At 42.8% G+C, this 20,851-nt stretch overlaps 1 protein-coding gene across 3 annotated transcripts in view; it reads right to left on the bottom strand.

Moving 5' to 3' along the window:
* The window catches only part of C5H2orf88 (chromosome 5 C2orf88 homolog), a 63,946-nt gene extending 45,996 nt beyond the window's left edge, over positions 1-17,950 (bottom strand). Inside the window, exon 1 of one of the 3 annotated variants that reach the window (XM_066233151.1) lies at positions 17,323-17,950. In XM_066233151.1, coding sequence (XP_066089248.1) covers positions 17,323-17,336 — 14 coding nt within the window. In that variant the 5' untranslated portion in view covers positions 17,337-17,950. Of the gene's footprint in view, positions 1-14,026; positions 14,478-17,322 lie in introns of those variants that run through there. The other 2 variants (XM_066233152.1, XM_066233153.1) reach the window with 2 other exon arrangements.
* Positions 17,951-20,851: the final 2,901 nt, after the last annotated feature.

Genomic DNA, 20,851 nt, shown 5'->3' on the forward strand with positions numbered 1-20,851 from the left:
AAAGCAAAACTCAAGAAATGTACCATAAAAATGTTTTTTAATGTCAGAATAAATTTAATTTTGTCATATTTATTTTGTTCAATTACCATAAGAGCACGCTTGGACTTTATATATTTTTTCTTTAATATTTGACTTAATTATTATAACATATTTCTCAGAAATTTGTATATAGTGTGCCTACAACTATTTGTATGCTTTTAAATTTGCCCCGACTTCAAAAAGTTTCAGAACCACTGCATTAGAGAAATGCAAATTAAAACAATGGTAAAATATCTCTCTATACCTATTAGAATAAGCAAAATAAAAACAATGCCAGTGCTGATAAATACGCAGAGCAATTGCAACTTTCATATTTGCCAGGGGGAGTGCAGAATGCCACAGACCCTCTGAAGAAACAGATTAGTGGTTGACATCCACTTCCAGTATGACCCAGCAGTCTCAATCCCAGGTATTCATCCTAAAGAAATGCAATTTGTGTGCACATAACAACCTTTACACATGTTTATTGCAGTTTTCTAATTGCTAAAAGTCGAAAACAACAAAGATACTGATTTCAATATACTACAGATAACTCAAAGGCACTATGCTGACTAAAAGAGGCTAGTTTCAAAAATTTACATATACTGCATAATTCTATGTATAAGACATTCTGGAAAAGGCAAAATTATAGGTAGGGATAGACAACAGATGTGGCTACCAGGGGTTGGGGTAGGAGGAGATTATGACTACCAAAGGGCAGAGCAGGAGGGAACTCTTTTAGGTGATAGGACTTTTCTGTGTCCTGACTGTGGTGGTGGCTAGATGGATCTATAACATATTAAAACTCTAATATTCAAAATAGAGTTCTAATATTCAAAATAAAGTCAGTTTTACTGTATGTAAATTAAAAATTAAAAAGGTATTTTGAAAACCACAATGCAATACCACTGTACACCCACTAGGATTGCTAAAATTAAAAAGCCCAACATTGCCAAGTGTTGGTGAGGATGAGGATTACACATATTGCTGGTAGCAGTGGAAAATGATTCTACTACTTTAAAGAATTTATTTGGCAATGTCTTACAAAGGTAGCCACGCACTTACCCTGTGAACCAGCCGTTTTATTTTTAGGTATTTACTTATCTAAGACAAATGGAAACATGTCTGCAAACACATACCAATGTCCATAGAAGCTTTCTTCAGAATAGCCAAAGCTGGAAACAGCCCAAATGTCCATTAGTTGGCAAATGGATAAACAAACTGGGGAGACCCATAAAATGGAATACTACTCAACACTGAAAAGGAATGGATTGTTGACACATGCAACAATGTAGAGGGATCTCAGAAATATGAACCAGATACAAAAGACTGATCATATTTATATGAATTTCAAGTATGAACAGTACTTACCCCATGAATAGAAATAACAACAATGGTTGTCTTTGGGAGGTTGTAAGGACTTTTTGAAAAGGGACATGAAAGAACTTTCTGGGCAATGGAAATGTTCTATATCTTGACTGGTATGTTGATTACATGGGTGTATACATTTGTCAAAACTTGTCAAATTGTACCCTTAACATCTGTGCATTTCACTGTAATTTTTACCTCAATAAAACAGTTTTTGAGAACATTCTGGGAGACCTAAAAAGGGCAGCCTACTTGAATTTGTCATATCAAAACTTAAAATCAGCCCTGGCTGGTTGGCTCAGTGGTAGAGCGTCAGCCTGGTGTGAAGGAGTCCCGGGTTCGATTCCCGGCCAGGGCACACAGGAGAGGCGCCCATCTGCTTCTCCACCCCTCCCCCTCTCCTTCCTCTCTGTCTCTCTCTTCCCCTCCCACAGCCAAGGCTCCGTTGGAGCAAAAAGTTGGCCCGGGTGCTGAGGATGGCTCCGTGGCCTCTGCCTCAGGCACTAGAATGGCCCTGGTTGCAACAGAGCAACACCCCAGATGGGCAGAGCATCGCCCCCTGGTGGGCATGCCAGGTGGATCCCGGTCAGGTGCATGCGGGAGTCTGTCTGACTGCCTCCCCATTTCCAACTTCAGAAAAATGCAAAGAAAAAAAAACAAAACTTAAAATCAACCTATAATTCCAGCTCTTAAAGTGACTGGACAGCATCCAGAGCACAGACCTGCTCACAGTGCTGGAAGCCTCCTATGATAGCTATGCTGTTTCCCAGGGGTCCCCAAACTTTTTACACAGGGGGCCAGTTCACTGTCCCTCAGACCGTTGGAGGGCCAGACTGTAAAAAAAAAAACTATGAACAAATCCCTATGCACACTGCACATATCTTATTTTAAAGTAAAATCAAAATGGGAACAAATACAATATTTAAAATAAAGAACAAGTACATTTAAATCAACAAACTGACAAGTATTTCAATGGGAACTATAGGCCTGCTTTTGGCTAATGAGATGGTCAATGTGCTCCTCTCACTGACCACCAATGAAAGAGGTGCCCCTTCAGGAAGTGCGGCGGGGATCGGATAAATGGCCTCAGGGGGCCGCATGCAGCCTGCAGGCCTTAGTTTGGGGACCCCTGTTGTTTCCAGTTCTTATACTGGCCTGCAATCAGCCCAAACTCGGTGGTCATATTCTTCTGGGCCTACAGAAGAGCAAAAAGCCTCCTGCTACTTCTAACTACCAGGTCAAGGACGGGCTTTAACAATTTCTCACTTCCTTAGGAAACTTATAGAGTGTTTTGATTTCAAATGGCAATAAAAGAGAAATCAATTTGGAAATTAAATGTGAGAGTCCTTTGCTCTTAACAGTATTGTTGTTGAACACAAGTTCAGCTAAGGCAGGGTGGGGGGTGGAGAGAGGGATGTATATAATCTTCCCCAAAGAGCTAGATTAGTAATACTCCATCCCCCACACACTTTGGCCACATCTCTCAATTGTAGAACTTCAAAGTACCTGCATGGTAAAATATTTATGCTGTCAACTAGTTTAGCCATAGTGCTTCTTTCAAGAATAGACTACTGTTCTGTAGTTGCTCATCACTTCAGCTTAGTAATTTACATTATGTTTACCGTCGCCATCTTTCCAACAAATAGATGAAATAGGCCGATAGGCCTGGCCATTTCCACTAGCAGAGGCAATGGACCAGAGAGGTCACGTGGCAGCCAAGCACGGAACTCCCACTCCTACTACCAGCCTCTTCCAGAGATGGCAACCATTTCAACAATACTTTATCTAATCATAGCTGAAGTTTTTAAGTATTAAAAATCCCCTCTCTTAAATTTATAAAAACTCCCTTCCACTTCTACTTGTAAAGTTAATGTTTACAATAAAGACCAGAGTAGCTCCTTCCCAGGGCCTTTTGCTACTCTGCTCATTGCCCCAGTCCCTGAGCTGGTCTTCCATCAGCAGGGACGTTATGACGCAAAGATCCCAGGCTCTCAAGCACACCGCTGTCCTAGGACTAGCTGTCCGCTCTGGCCTGCAGCCCCATCTGGGGTAAAGTGACACTGATATATTCATGCCATTAGGTAATCAGCCAGTCTAACAAAATTGCTTCCACGTGCTCAGAGAAGATGCAGTTGCCCTGACAGAACGGGACTGGTAAACTGCCCCGTGTTCTTGTTAATCAGATTTCGGGTCTGGTTGCTACCCTACAGGAGCCTCCTGAGATTTATGTAAGGGAGTGTGATCCTTGAAGAAAAGTCAGAACCGAAAACAAAGTTTATGCTGCTACTTCCTGTTCACAGTAGCAGCTATTCAGATACCTGACAGACACGTTCAAAGGCAATTACAATCCCAACCTGAACACTCTCCCCTAATGCGATAGTTGATTCATAATGAGGAAATAAAGTTTCAACAGCAGTCATTGCTTAAGATTATATGATTGGACTTTTCAGGACACTTAGTTGTACTGAGTTAGCTCTTAGACTGTATTGTTCATCTGTCGGGAAACTACTACAGCTTTCAGCTGAAGGCATAAAACATTAAAGCTGGATGTTAACCAAGGAAAGTCGTTTGGCTCACTTGTCATTTTAACTGGCTGAATGTAGAAATATAAAATGTTTAAAAATACAGTTTTCAAAAATAATGAAAATTAATTTTGTTTATACTTTGTAATCTTAAAATATACTGTATTTCCCCAGGTATAAGATGCTCCCATGTATAAGACACACCTAATTTTGGGGCCTGAAATTTGACAAAAAATGTATTATATGAAGCACTGAACTCAAGTTTTATTTATCATAAAATTCACACAACTCTTCATCACTTCCCATAAAGTGGGAAATGTAGGTAAAAAAATCTATAGCCACTGTATAAGATGCACCCAGTATTTAGACCCCAGATTTTTTGGAAAAGAGTGTGTCTTATACACGGGGAATACAGTATAAAGAGCTATCAGTGACATTCCTTCATCATCCAGCCAATCTTTACTGAGTCTCTACTATGTGTTCAAGACCAACGTCTATCAGTGTAATTTCCAAACTTATTTGACAAAATAAAATCAAAGGGAGATAGAGTGAAAATGAGATGACAACTTGTTCAGGCTGTAAGTATTACAGGTGTCACTGCCAACCCAAAATAATAAAAATGTGAGGGTGCCTTCCCCCCTCCTTGTTCTTCTTTCTCTAAATCCCAGCAAAGCACTTAGAAATGGGTCTAGCAACTACTGGGTCTTCTTTTGGGGCCTTCAAACTGCAGCCTATTCTGTATTGTTTGCTTTGGAGCTGTGGTCCTTGATCCTGGATACAATGTCATCGGATTGAACCTGGTGAGCCAGGGAAAGCATCGCAAAAAAAGCCACAACTTGAATGAGTTGGGCCTAAACACACAAAGCTCTAACAAAAAATGTGGGGGTGGGGAGGAATAAATCTAGAAATAAACAGGCTACTAAGTTCTTGAATTCTAGCTTAAATACCAGATAAACAAAAATGGTTATTACTGTTGTCCTACTTTATACCATATTCTAAGCCAGGGGTCGGGAACCTATGGCTCGTGAGCCAGATGTTGCTTTTTTGATGGCTGCATCTAGCTCACAGACAAATCTTTAATAAAAAAAATAATAACGTTAAAAATATAAAACATTCTCATATATTACAATGCATTCATTTCCTACCGCTCATGTTCATGGTTGCGGGTGGCTGGAGCCAATCACAGCTGTCCTCCGGGACAACACCAAATTTTTATTGGATAATGTGTAACATACACGGGTTGTTGTGAGGTCAGGAAGTAAACTTCCCTCCTTTTAATCAAGTACTCAGCTAGCTAATTGCAGAAACCCTTGTGACAAAGAAGATGGCTAAAAGAAAAAAAGATGAGGAGTATTGTACTTTTCAGCAGGAATGGACAGAGGAATTCGCCTTTGGGAGAGAGCAGGTTCTGCAGTGTGTCTAATATGCAATGATAAAATTGCATCGATGAAACGGTCATATATAAAGCAGCACTTCGACACACACCATACTACATTTGCATCAAAATATCCAGCCGGGGGACAGCAGGAAGAAAGCATGTCGAGAGCTACTGTGCAGAGTGCAAGCTAGTCAGCAGCAACTCCGTGTTTGGACCCAACAAGCTGACTGGAATTCGGCTAGCTTTGCTGGTGCTTTAGCAATTGTGAGAAATGGAAAGCCATTCACAGATGGGGAGTATGCCAAAACATTCATGCTTGATACTGCCAATGAACTTTTTGATGACTTTTCAGATAAAGACAAGATAATCAAATGAATAAAAGACATGCCTCTGTCAGCAAGAACTGTATACGATCGTACCATCATGATGGCAAATCAAATTGAGGCAACACAAGTGAAGGACATAAATGCAGCACCATTCTTTTCTCTCGCTTTGGATGAGTCAACAGACGTAAGCCATTTATCCCAGTTCAGCGTGATTGCAAGGTATGCTGTCGGTGACACACTATGTCAGGAAAGTCTTGCTGTTTTGCCTATGAAAGAGACAACAAGAGGGGAGGATTTATTCAAGTCTTTCACTGAGTTCGCTAAAGAAAAAAACCTACTGATGGATAAACTTATTTCGGTGTGTACTGATGGTGCTCCATGCATGGTGGGGAAAAACAGAGGATTCATAGCGCTTCTTTGTGAACATGAAAAGAGACCCATCCTAAGTATTCACTGCATCCTACATCAGGAGGTGCTTTGTGCTCAGATGTGTGGCGAGCAGCTTGGTGAGGTGATGTCACTGGTCATTCAGATGGTCAACTTTATGGTTGCCTGAGCTTTAAATGATCACCAGTTTAAAACACTGCTGGATGAAGTTGGGAATAATTATCCTGGTCTGCTTCTGCACAGCAATGTGCATTGGTTGTCAAGAGGGAAGGTGCTCAGCCATTTCACGGCTTGTCTGAGTGAAATCTGGACTTTTCTTGAAATGAAAAACGTCGAGCATCCTGAGTTAGCTAACACTGAGTGGCTTGAAGTTCTACTACCTTGTGGACATGACTGAGCATCTGAACCAGCTCAATGTGAAAATTCAAGGCGTTGGAAATAGTCTTATCCCTTCAACAAGCAGTGTTTGCATTTGAAAACAAGCTGGAACTCTTCATCCCCGACATTGAAACAGGTCATTTACTACACTTTGAAAAACTGGGAGAGTTTAAAGATGCATGCACAGCAAGTGACCCTGCTCAACATCTTGATCTCCAGCAGCTAGCGGGCTTCACATCTAATCTCCTGCAGTCATTCAAAGCACACTTTGGAGAATTTCGTGAGCGCACTCATCTTTTTTAAGTTCATGGCTTTCTCAACCAAAAATGTTCCTGACCCCTGTTCTAAGCTTTTAATGGGTTTCTGTTGTTTTATATCTCAAGTTATGGTTTAAAATGGACCCTAGCCCCGAATTAATGCAAATCTCTATATAATGAATACCATATCATAGTCTTTTTTTTAAAAAAAGTCTAATGTATACACACCATATTTCCCCATATATAAGACTCACCCTTTTTCGAAAAATTTGGGGTCTAAAAAACTGGGTGCATCTTATACAGTGGTTGTGGCATTTCAAATGTCATAGATGAAACTGAGGATGAGGCAATATATGAAGACAGTGATTCGTCATCAGACACAGATGAGGACAAGCTAATGGATGGGAGTTTTGACAGTGATGAGGAGTTGTATGAATTTTAAGATGAATAAAATTTGAGTTCAATAACTTTATGTAATACATTTTTTTCAAATTTTGGGCCCCAACATTAAGGTGCATCTTATTCATGGGAGCGTCTTATACATGGGGGAATATGGGGTACATATTATCTTTCAAATCTCAATGTAGATGCAATTCATAAAATGCCAGTTCAGTAAAATATATAACCGAGTTCCTTAAAACAAAGTAACAGATCTGGCTCTGACCGGTGACGCAGTGGGTAGGGCGTGGTCCAGGAGCACCAAGGATGCCGGCTATCCAGGGAGCGCCAGTTGTCACCCTGGTCAGGGCGCACTGGAGAAGCAATCAATGGCACTGCTAAAGTGTAGCAACGAGTTGATGCTTCTCCCCCCCCACTTCTTCCAAAAAAAAAGCCAAAACAAAACAAAACAAAAAACCCAGTTCTGTCCCTGGCCGGCTCAGCTGGTTAGAGTGTCATTGGAAATCCCAAGGATCTCTGGTCAGGGCACATACAGGAAGCGACCAACGAATGCACAATGAAGTGGAACAACGAAGGCTTCTGTCTCTCTAAAATCAATAAAATAAATACAGTTCTAATAGCATGTATATCATTATTTGTTCTCTAATAATGGAATTTAAGGATGTATTTTCTTCTGGGGGGGGCAAGTAGCGAGGTTTTGGTACTGGTAATACTGAGAATCAGTGATTTAGACTACAATTTCAAAACAAGATCAAATAACAGATTTAAATTCAACACTCTCACCAAAAAGTAAAAGCTAGAAAATGCAGTAAATATGATTTGGTTAGGCGAAGGTCACCTAAAGAGCACTAGTGTCCAGCCTTTGGGAACTGAGTGACAGTTCCTTCTTCCTCAGGCACGGAGAACAGATGGCTCTCAGGCTCACCGAGAGGCTGGCCTCCGGATGACACTTATGAGGTCACACGGGGTAGAGTTTCTCAACGAAGAGGCAGAGAAGAAGACATTAGATGAAGGGTTGATGTTTGAAAGCCTAATAATGAGTAGAGCTGTGTGGTATGACTTCATCCGTACACTAGGAATCTGCCTGAGACATCCATCATCATAATTGAGTTCTATGTGTATCATGTATCTAGAACTGCCTTGGAACGTGGAAGGTGTTCCGTATTATTTCCTTTCCTTTGCTTAGCTTGTCCCCTAGTAACATCGAATCATTAATTACTTTAAGTGCTTTAGTTATAATATTTTACAATTATAATTAAGGAAAGAGAATTATACTCTAAGAATTTTGCAGAAGCAGGTGACAGATGTACGTCAGGTGTCAGTGTTTCCTCTCATTTACCAGGCCCTCACGGTAGAAGAGAAAGAAGCGGGCATTTCTCTCAGACCTCCTGGGCTTTACTCTGGGTACATGCCTGGCTTCACCTGACCACTCCTTTTCATGACTACGAGTACTGAACTTCAGTCTTCAGTGAGGAAGATGAAGAGTAGCTTCTGACCAAATAGTTAGAGGGGAAAAAACTGGTTGAAGCAGACCTGACCCAGGTCACCACTAAGATTATAAAACAATAAAACTTTATATCCTGCCTGACCAGGCAGTGGCGCAGTAGATAGAGCATCAGACAGACACAGAGGATCCAGGTTCGAAACCCCAAGGTTGCTGGCTTGAACACAGGCTCATCTGGTTTGAGCACAGCTCATCAGCTTAAATTCAAGGTCTCTGACTTGAGCAAGGGGTTACTCGGTCTGCTGTAGCCCCCGGGTTAAGGCACATAAGAGTAAGCAATCAACGAACAACTAAGGTACCACAACGAAGAATTGATACTTCTCATTTCTCTCCCTTCTTGTCTGTCTGCCCTAATCTATCCCTTTCTCTATCTCTGTCACAAAAAAACAAAACAAAACCACAAACAACTTTATATCCTATACTCATAGTCTTGTCATGTCCTAGTTAAGAGACACTGCTGTACTTATGACACAGGAATTAAGCGCTGTACAATTCTGAAGCCAGTTCCTCAAGCAACTGTTGTTAAATGGAGGGTGTGTGTGGGGGGAGCTGGTGACAATGTCAGAATATTGTCTTTAGTTTGTTACAACTGAACTATTCTTTAGATACTATGGCTGAAACTAGGAATCTGAGCTTGAATCAGAACATGAAACCAGGCCCTGGCCGGTTGGCTCAGTGGTAGAACGTCGGCCTGGCGTGCAGAAGTCCTGGGTTCGACTCCCGGCCAGGGCACACAGGAGAAGCGGCCATCAGCTTCTCCACCCCTCCCCCCTCCTTCCTCTCTGTCTCTCTCTTTCCCTCCCACAGCCAAGGCTCCATTGGAGCAAAGATGGCCCGGGTGCTGGGGATGGCTCCTTGGCCTCTGCCCCAGGCGCTAGAGTGGCTCTGGTTGCGGCAGAGCGACGCCCGGGAGGGGCAGAGCATCACCCCCTGGTGGGCAGAGCGTTGCCCCTGGTGGGCGTGCCGGGTGGATCCCGGTCGGGCGCATGCGGGAGTCTGTCTGACTGTCTCTCACCGTTTCCAGCTTCAGAAAAATACAAAAAAAAAAAAAAAAAAATTACCCATTCTTCTCGTTAAAAATTTACCCATTCTTAAGTGTCCATCTCAAGCACACCTCCTGTGCGAAGGCCTTCTCACTACATAACATTACTTTATCACTCCCTTGGGTTTTCATAACATATTTATCTCCATCACCGTACTTTTTCTATTCTGCCTTGTTTACAAGTCTGTGCCCATACACTTAAGTTCTTTCTTAAAAAAAAAAAAAAGACGAGTAATAGTTGTTATTCATCTTTGTAATCTCACTTCTATGTACTTCGCACAATGAAGGGCCTCAGTAAATGCCAATTTATTTAAATAACTTGTTTAGACAATTTGAAAGAAATTCCTATATTCTTACAAAGAGAACAACAGCATGTGTCTGTATTAACCATAAGGTACAAATGGTAACCAAGGATGAGAGCTTCCAGAGTAAAGGAATCTATCTTTGTTTCTATTGCGCACATCTCATTCCCGTTTTTCCTTTTCCTCGTTCCCTGATGTCTAATCATTATTTTATTTTATTTGTATTTTTCTGAAGCTGGAAACAGGGAGAGACAGTCAGACAGACTCCCGCATGCACCCGACCGGGATCCACCCGGCACGCCCACCAGGGGCGACACTCTGCCCCTCCTGGGCGTTGCTCTGCTGCGACCAGAGCCACTCTAGCGCCTGGGGCAGAGGCCAAGGAGCCATCCCCAGCGCCCGGGCTATCTTTGCTCCAATGGAGCCTTGGCTGCGGGAGGGGAAGAGAGAGACAGAGAGGAAGGAGGGGGGCTAGGGGGTGGAGAAGCAAATGGGCGCTTCTCCTATGTGCCCTGGCCGGGAATCGAACCCGGGTCCCCCGCACGCCAGGCCGACACTCTACCACTGAGCCAACCGGCCAGGGCGTAATCATTATTTTATAAACGGGAAGGACCATTTCTCCTGACTCTACAACGTCCACTGCGGTGTGACCACACACTCAAGCAGGTTAGGTATCCTGCCTGAGGAACACGTGGCCTTGACGCTGTGTGAGGGACAACTGCACTTCCTGCTCTGGGACCCGCATCTTTTGGTTTCTCTCCACCTTCACATCTTTTGATTCTGGTTGCAGGAATCTTGCCAGTATATCACATTATCATACTTTCCTATTTCGGGACATCTACTGATTCAAATAAACTACCTAATTTTGGAACAATTTGTTTTATAAATCCATTATTCAAAAGAATTGTCTCATAGGGAATGGGGTGCAATGACCTCTCAGACACAGACGTTAGTAGTATAATATCAGTTGGTTCAGCAGTAGTATAACAATTCATGTCAAAAAGCCTTATCCCAAATATTCCTAAAGAAATGGTCAATTGCAGACAAAAATTTACCGTATATGTAGAAATTTTCATGAAAGCCTTATAATAAATTGGAAATAATTTAAAAGTTTAACAATAATATTTATGATGTGTTTATACCCTGGAATATTATGGAACTGTTAAATTACTGTGGTAGATAACCTCTAAAATGGCCTGCAATGATCCCTGCCTCCTGCAATTCCCACCCCTTGTTTAATTCCCTCTTCTTAAATGTAGAACTAATGAACCACTTCTACAATAGAATATAGCAAAAATGATGGGATGACACTTCAAAGAAATTGGGACTTCTGTCTTGCATTCTTTCTCTCACTCCGATAGACGCTAACTGCTGTGCTGTGAGCAGCCCTATGGAGAAGTCCATGAGGCAGGGAATTGAGGGAAGTCTCTGTCCAACAGTGTGCAAGGAACTGCACTGAACCCAGTTAAGCCTTCAGATAAGATCACAGCCCCAACTGACAACTGAGTGTAGAGGCTTTCAGCACAGGCACTCAGCTAAGCTGTGCCTGGATTCCTGATTCACAGCAACTCTGAAGTTAATATACTTTGTTATTTTAATCCACTGAGCTTTAGGTAGTTCATAATAAAAAAGAAAAAATAACTTTTAAAAGAATATTTAGTAAAATGAGGAAATGCTCATATGTTAACTTTTTTAAGTTTCTGGTTAAATGGTTTATTTATCTATATCAAAACAAACAAAAACTCAGTCTTTTATTAACAAAAATATTGTTTAAAAACATATACCGTATACTCAGTATTGGTTATTTGAACTAATAATTTCCTACAACATTTCCATTCACTAAAAATATTTTCAAGACTGTTAGCAGTCTGCCTTGTAATATCATTTAATATTAAGTATATCATTAGCTAAAGAAATTACACCATTGAAAATATTACAATTTCCACCTAAAATATAGTAAAAAAAATTTACAATGATTAGACGGTTTATCCCCTTCTTCAGAATTCACAGTTAATGTTTAGAAACTTTTAGAAACTATAATGTAAATGGATGATTCCAATTTTTAAAATACATATGCTTTAAGAAGAGTAAAATACAGGAAAACATCAAAAGAGATTCTCTTTAGATGGTGGGCTTATAGATAACTTTAATTTCCTCTCTATGCTTTTCTCTGTTACCCAAATAGTTCCAAATGCAAATATTTTATCATCAGAGAAATGTCTTTTTAAAAAAGCCAAACTGGTGATTTGATGCGATACATAGCTGCCTCAAACCCAGGTTAAAGGCTAATATGAGACTTTCATTTCATGGGGAGCACAGCGCCAGGCCCATATCAAAATCTAGGTAATATTAATAGCACTCACTAGCAAGTAAAAATAGTCAATATTAGTATATCTAAATTAAAAAAATAAAGTGTCATGCCAAGTCAGCTGAGAGGGTTAAACTAACACAGGCTTCTGTCAGAACCAAGAACAGATTTACAAGGGGATATGGTAGATGCCCCCCCCCATGCATTGGTTCCAAAAGGTCAGGGTTTACAAATGAAGTAGGATATTAAAAAGCTGCACAACTCCTGCATCTCCTATAAAGTCACTATTTGTCATCTTTGATTTACCTAAATATTCATGAATCTTACATTCTAGTCTGTATCCACTTTGGGGACAGGGTTTTCTATAGCAGTGTAGCGTGCTTTTTCTTCATCCTAAAGCTATATGTACAGGAAGAAGGGGAAGCTGGTTTTAGATTATAGGATTTGGTAAAATTATGTTTTTGTCAAGTCATTTCTCAGTTCAGTGCAGACTGGTCATTCATCCAAGTTCCTAACCAAGGTTCTTACAAAAAAAAATGACACCTTGATATAAAATATCAAGCTTAAAAGACTTCATGAAACAAAATGACTTTATACTCAAAATCACTGCATGAAATCTTTTTCTCACAGGGTATTATTTAAACTTCATTGAGCCACTGGAGAGAAACAAGTACAGCAAACTTATGTCATTTACAAACAGCTTTTGACTAGATAAGGGTAGAGGAATTTAATTAGCCATGTGACCATAGGCCTTACTCAAGCCAGAACTCTAGTAAGTAGTTTCTAATTCAAGGTTGGTTCCGAATACCTAAATCGTAGTCATTATACTTGATCAAATTATCTTAACTGACATTTTTCTGAGTCACTAAACTTCATCTCAAATGTCATTAAGGACTTTGCAGGGGATCAGGGAATTTGCCACCCCAAACTATGCCGTATTGGCACAGGGGTTGTTTTGAGCTGAAGGCAACCCTCTGCTTTCCCCTTTTCTGTCCAAAATCAGGGCATACACTTTCCCTAGAAGAGGTGTCTCCCTCTCCCACATCAGGAAGAGAAGTACTCCAGAGACAACTCTTCCCACCTGAGACAAAACTTACTCAACAGCCCTATCTATTGTACGTTTCCTAGTCACCTTGCCATCACCTACCCCCACCCCAGGAGTCCCAAATCCCTCTTCCTAGCCTCTGACACATTTCATCAGCATTTATTAAGATGATATGTAAGTCCCCAGTTCTGTCTCCTTGAATCATATTTCTTTGTGAACTCTCATGCATAAATAGGTAATTAAAAAAATTTTTTTGCCCTGTTAATCTATTATCAGTTTGATCAGCAGGCCCAGCCAATGAGTCTAAAAGGGTAGAGGAAGGGACTTTTCCTTTTCCTACAAATTCAAGTTCAGTCTTTATGTTATATAGTGAAACTGCTTCAGATATTTTAGAACAAGCAGGAGGCATAAATAGTAAATGAAAAGTGTTATTAAGTACTATGCACTGAATTAAATTCCAGGGAGTAGTATATATAATTTTGAATACCTAAAAGAACCATTGTTCTTATATGAAGACATGAGAAAACACAGTGTTCAAATTCACTTAGACTCTAGTACAAAAGGCCAAGAATTCAGAAAGTTTTGCTATTTGAAGTTTAATATTTCCATCTTGATACATATGCCATACTCCTAAGAGTAATTACAACAGAGTTCCTTTTCTCTGTGGCTGATGGGACAGTATTTTGGGCAGTGAGGGAGAGCAGAGGTACACTTAATTGAAACATTTTTTACAGCCCTGTTTTTTTTACCTATTAGATTTCTCACTAAAGTTATAAACCTTAGCACACATACCCAGGTTCGTCCTCTCCTCCCGGCCTTCCGAATGCGGAACACTCCGCCTCCCCTTCCTCCACCAGCGCCCATTCCCTTCTTCACGGCCGTGGCCAGATCTGTCACTTTCCAGGCGAGGGTAAGCCCATCTTCTTCGTGCATTCTTCCTGGAATTCTCCCAGACCTTCCTCAAAGTTCTTTTCTTGAACTGATGTCCAGTCTAACTTATAGACGCTGTCTCCCCAAGTGACGTTAAACACTCCTCAGGGGTAGCAGTCATTTCTCCTCTTTTGCACAGAGCTGTTCTCCACATTGAAGCCTTTAATGAATGCTAATTAAGGTTTGGCTATTTACCAAATACCCATGTGCTTCACAGGGGTTAGATGCTGGGAATAAAACTGGAATACACATAGTTGGACCTCTTTCAGGCACTTAGAGCAAAGGCCACAAATTCACAGCAGTGTTTGGGCCCATGTTTTGTTTGACCAGTGCAAGGTTTAAACTTCTGAATTAGACTTGTTCCAAGCTGGGCGTTCACGCTCTAGTTCACAGGACTCCGTCACTCCCTTGTGTCTGGCACTCATCGCGCTTCACTAATTTGTTACCTTCAGCCCCTGTGAGACGTCCGTATTTCACAACTCTTAATGCATAAGGGATAAACTGACTTCTTAAGGTACAGGCTCTCCTGGTATCAGATACTCATGGAGCTACTACCCCCTAGACTTCCACATTATCGTGCCGTGGTTGGCTGTATTTCTCCACCTCTGACTTGCTGCATGCTGTTCATAGTACACCTTACTATGGAAAACAGACTCCAGTTAAAAAAAAAAAAATCCCAAATGCAAGAACAGATGCTATACTAATTAATTAGAGAAAGAAAACAGAACTGCTCAGCAACTGTTTTGCGTTCCTAAAAGCAGATGATCTCTAAGCGAAAGGACAGAAGAGACCTCGTTAAGAGAGAAGCAAGGCGCCAGCAGAGGAGGTCACTAAAATAATTCACGTCTTCACATTCCAGTGAATTATATCCCGAGAATAACCCGCAGATGTGAGCACAGAAACATTCTGATGACCTTTGGAAAAACATGGAGAAGGAGGGTGGTCTCAGGAGACTAGAAACTCAAACACACTCCCCCCCCCCAAAAAAAAAATTGTACACCTGAGACCAATACAAAGTAATAATGAAGGTGAACTGTAATTGAAAAATAAAAATTTAAAGAAATTCTGGGTCAATAAAAAATCAATTACTTTTCTTTGAAAACTGAAGGACACAATTAGAATTCACAGGCCGTTAGTTTAATACCAATCTCTGGCAAAATTTGAGTCAATCAGTAAAAATAGGGAACATCTGGGGGGGGGAGGTAGATTGGGGATGTCCAGGAACTAGCAGTGCACTAAGAAATAGTCATTTTAAAATTAATGCCATTTAGTTTTGTGATAGATCGTGGAATGCTCAAGATCTTTTAGCAAGGCATTTGATTACAATCTTCCTTATGAAGACTGATCTATGGCTGGAACATTTGAAAAAGAAGCACCTGCTGAGTTCAGCTGATTCATTCATTTGCCTCAGCGGTATCTAATGAGCCAACCAGATTCCCAGCCGGGACTGTGGTTGGCACTTTCAGCACACTGACTACTAACAAAGACCCTGAGAGGTAGATGTTACTAACCTCACTTCATTAACATGGGGCAGAAGTTTCTCAAGGGCACAAAGTAAGTAGGTGTGAGGGCCAGGCTCCAAAACGAGGCTCCAAAAGCCCAGGATAATTTCGATAATTTCGACTGTGCCACGGGCTTCCCGATGTGCCACCACCGCAAAGGGACCTGTTCCACATACTGTCCATGACTTGAATGTCTGGTCAACAAACTCACCAAATGTGCAGCTGACACAAAACCAGAAGGTAGAATTAACATGATGAATGCCACAATCAAGATGAAAACAGATCTAACAAACTGGAAACTGGAGGCTTAAAGTAATACAAGAGAAAAAAATGTTCCCATTCAAGAAAATTTTAATTGCATAATTGTTAGATAATTTGGTTTGAAGACAGAAACTCATTGCACTCTACACTGTCCAGATTAGATCGAATTATTGAATTCTATTTGAGGTTAAGGATCTTTAGGAAGGAAGGAAACAAAACCGATTACTGTTTACTGAAGATAACTAATTATTTGACTTCTAGGCAACTATAAAAAATGAGGATTACTTCATGAGGTACTTCATGAAGATTACCTCATTTCATCTTCACAGTGAACCTATGGGCAGGAGGAGTATATTATCTTTCCTATTTTACAGATGAAAAGCTGAGAAGCTTAGGGATTTGAAAGGTTCTTTCTTAAGTGAAGAAGACAAAAAGTCTTGCTTTGTAGCACTTCAGACCTTTTCTTTCTTAATTATGTTTTGTCGTGGACTCTTTAGGGAGTTAGAGCTCAGCTGGAAAAAAAAAAAGTCCATATAATCCCACAGATTGGGTGGGTGGGGGGAGACTGACAAAGGCAGGACTAATGAGAAACAAGTGGAGGAGCCTTGTGAGTTCTGTGTAAACAAGGATTTGCTAACAATAACAGAAAGGAGGGACCCCTCAAACTGCAGTGAGCTCCCTGTTGCTGAAGTCTCCAGAAAAATGTGGCTAATCTGTCAGGGGTTCTATAGAGATATTGATGGATTGGAGGTTGGTATGATTTTAAAGTACCCTTTTGCTATAAGATTGTGGGTCTTACTAAGTAAATAATTTTGTTTGATGGCAAAACAAGGAAGTTAAAAACCGAAGTTACTGTTGTTCCAGACCCGTCTGCTGAATATGTCAAGCAGAATACCTAAATATTATTATTACACATCTATGTGTGATAGCTATATCAGGTACTCAGAAACCACCTCATCTAAAGAAAAGAGCTATATTGAAGTGATCTTGATGAGATTTATACTTTGTCATAATAAAAATAAATTACTTATTCCTCTGAATCATTAATTAAAAATTTCCCTAAGATACATAACCTATGTACCAGATCCTAAGATGGATGGAGTCTGATGAGAACCTTTCCGAGTTTGTAATTTTGCAGTAACTTACTTCCATTAAAGAAGAGGAGTGGACGGCTGGGAAACCGAAGAGAACTCCGATTGTTCTGCTTTGCTTCAGAACCCTTTGCTAATGGCTGAGGGGTTGCACCTGTCTATTCCGATTCACTTTCCATTTGCATCATAATTCCCCTCCAAATTCAGCCTCCCACGGCTCTAACACTTTGCACATCACATGCCATTCAGAGCACAAGCCTGACAGCTTAGCATACAAATTAAATGCTCATAAGCAAATCTTTACCTGAAAATCTTCATTCAGTCCTCAGGTAGGAAGGAGAAAGGAGGGTGAGACTGCAACTCAGAACGCCTTCATCTAAGGCTCAGAGCCAGGTGGAGGGGCGGAGACGTGAGGCTCCAGCCCGGGCAGCTGGCCCACAAGGGATTGCTGGAATCCAAGGCTCCAGGAAACTCACAGGTGTCTACCATTGAAAAATCCAGCCAGCAGAGCGGAAGAGCAGAGACCGACAGTCCCACACAGCGGTAGCGCGTCTCCCAGATGTCCACTTACGCGACACATGGCCGGGACGGGACAGCTGCGCGCGTCGAAGCGGCGTCGGGCGGGCTCCCTGCCGCGCGGCCCCCGGGGCTCTCGGCGCCGGCTCCGCTCGGGCGCTGGCTGGCGGCCCGGCGGGCTGGAGCCAAGGGCAGTCCAGCGGCAAGGGCAGCGGCGGCGCCTCCTTCTCGCCAGCGCCAGGCTCAGTCCAGGGGCAGTTGGTGGAGGACGGGGCGTCCTTCGGCCACTCTCCAGGCCCCTCCTCCCGCCACCATCGCCGCTGCCGCGCCCGCCGCGCCCGCCGCGCGCGCCTCGCGGGCTCGCGTCTGCACCCTCCGGATGGGTCCCGCAGGTGACAGGCGAGGGGCGCTCGCGAGTAGCAGGAGCCGGGCCGGAGCGAGGTGGGGCGGAGCTGGGCGGCGGGACTGGGCGGGACGGCCCCCGCCCCCGCGCCCATCTCCAAAACACTCTCCTGGGTGCTGCCGCCTCGCCACCAGAAATGAGACCCCCCGAAATACCGAATGAAACAGAGCGAACCAGTCATTTCACTACCCCGGGCCCTGTCCCTCGTCTGGGCCACCGTGGGCTGCTCCCTCTCCCGGGCTCCGCTCAATTCAGACTGGGGGCTGTCGGCCCGCTAGGCCGGCCCCGCCTGCCGGGAAGAACAGGTGCTCGCCGCCGCCGCGCAGGTGAACTCGCACAGCCTCGCTGCGCCCTGCCCCGCTAAGTACGGGTTCTGGCGTTCGGATCCAGGCTTAGCAGCCAAACCTGCTTTGACCTCAAACCCCACATTTCGCAAGGCTAGGCCAGGGCCTCTGCCCATCCTAACTAGCTTGCACCGTGAATGTGCAGTACAAAAGCGCTTGAAGTGCCTAAACATTGATTTAAGAGGACACACCCATTTTGTACTTCTCTATCCAGAAATACTCAAGAACATTTTTCAGGCTTGTTTCTCCTTAAAACACTTCTAAAGGCCCTTTTCCTCAAAACATGGGCATTATTCAGTTGTGCTTCTCTGCACTTTCCATGTGATGTCTTCGTCTGCCAAGTGTGCTTCCTAGGAATAGTAAAGGCTCCAAACAACAAACAAACAAACAAACAAAACAAAACAACACACCTACAAAACAACCATTATTTCCATTATTTTACTAGTGTTCCACAATGGATTAGCATACAAAATCCATGCTTAAAGGGACCTTAGTGGTAGATAACTTCACATGACTCCACAAAAGAGGACACTGAAGCCCAGAGCCCAGCAGCAAAACTGACTGTGAAGAAGAAAGACTGGACCCTAGAAAGCTCACAGACTGTAGACTCACATGAGACTTACCTCTCTAAAGGTATATAGCACAGTAAAAATTTACCTAGATTGCAGAGAAGTCAGAAAGTATAAATTACACAAAATTTAGCTCATCCCTTTAGATTTTAAATGAATTAAAGATTCTTTTCTTTACTGTGATTAACTTAACTAAGGTAACATATACAAATACAATAGTCCAGAAATATAATTTTTCTTCATGATAATTTGATTAATGGAATTGGAGTAGGTACATTCTGTCTATCATAGATTGTAGATACACTTATATTGATTTGTCTGATAAGTGTCATTTTTAATGTATACAAATTGACTATACAAGGTAAAAAAATATTTAGTTTTACATATTTCAGGCATATCAAGCTAAATAATTATGATTAAATGCAAGGCTCCACCTTTAAGCCTAATTCTTCACTTATAGTAAGTATGTCCTTTGCCCCTCTCCCTTCCCCAGCTGTATGGGCTCACTGATCTGGTCCTGGAATAATCCACAAGAGACCTCTCTGGGTTTCACACTGGGCCATCAGTGTTGGTCCTTGATATGCTCAAGACAAGAAAGGAGAAATGTTAGTATTGTTAGAATTCTTGTTAGTATTGTTAGAAATGTTAGAAATCTTAGTATTTTTTACTTCCCAGTTGCCAGGGCAGAAGTGGATGAGGAAAAAGTGTCCTCCAACCTCCAGCAGCAGAGAAATCGCTTGCATTAGTGCACATTCCTGCTTTTACTCAAAGATACACTGTCTCATCTGTGCCAAGTGTTAGTTCCCCTCTGCCCCTTAGTCTAAAGAATTTAGGAGCTGTTGGGGATGTGAGGCCTAAATGTAGGCCCATGTGGTTCTGCTGGGCCCCTTACTGGGTACACTGCTCCCACCAGATCCAGCCCAGGCCCTCCCTCCATCATCCTGGGGTGAGCCACGGGGAAGAAAAGCCATGTAGATCAGCCCTCTCTCCTCTCCCGATGGGCCTCCCACAGGGCCTGGCCTCCCGCTTAGCAACCAGAGTTTAAGGCAGTCCTTGTGGCCAGGCTGCAGGAGAGGCCAGGCTTCCCTACGGCCTCGTTGGGCCCTGCACCTGCTGTGGCCTCTGGAGCAGCTGATCCTTCACATGCCTTTGAGAGGCTGCAGCCAGCCTCAGGATGTCAGCGGCCAGCAGGGCTTGAAATCCCCTCAGGACTGCAGGTCACGCTTCTCTGGTCCAGAGGGAAGATGCCTCCAGGCAAGATGGTGGCCTCTGCTGCTGGGGCGCAGAAGGGCTGGCTTTCCTCAGAGCCCCAGCCTGGGCCTGGGAGTCAAAGTCCCACATGCCTGCCCTCCTATCTCCTCTCACCCTGGTGCACACAAGATGAGAAGGAAGTGGAAACCCCAGCTCCCTAACCTGGTGGTTGCAGAGACCCACTGTAAGAATTTGAAAGTGTGCTGCATTCAACTTTTAAACTAAAACGTGGTTAGGGTGAGGGTGTCTGGGCTACACTAAGTGTTCAGCGGGTTTTCTTTTGGCCAGAAGGGCACGGAAAGTAACAATAATAAAAATAATGATAAAATATTAGAATATGAACCAGAAGCAATCTGACCTCGGAGCCTATACTGTTGACAGGGAAGAGTTACTAAACTGGATTGAGGAATGCATGCCAAATAGTAAACTTGCAATGAACAGAATTAAATCAAGGCACCCCACACCCTTCTCCCTTATAAAGATACCGCATTTCCAACCCCAGCTCCCCAAAACTCCCACTTCCACTCCAGACATGTTAGAGAGAGGGAGACAGCAGACCCCCTCCACTGATTTCCTTCCTCCAAGACTGAGCACCTCTGACACCTGAAGCTTCTGCTTCAGGCCGACAGGTCAGCGCTTGCCCCTCGGGGGAAGTAAGGGAGAGCGTGCCAGTGAGGCAGAAGGCGCCGCCTCCAGGAGGGACACGGGCACTGGGACTCACCTACTGAAGTCTTCATTTGTTTCCTGACA

The sequence above is a fragment of the Saccopteryx bilineata genome, chromosome 5 (genome assembly GCF_036850765.1).
Source record: "Saccopteryx bilineata isolate mSacBil1 chromosome 5, mSacBil1_pri_phased_curated, whole genome shotgun sequence".
Classification (NCBI taxonomy): Eukaryota; Metazoa; Chordata; class Mammalia; order Chiroptera; family Emballonuridae; genus Saccopteryx; species Saccopteryx bilineata.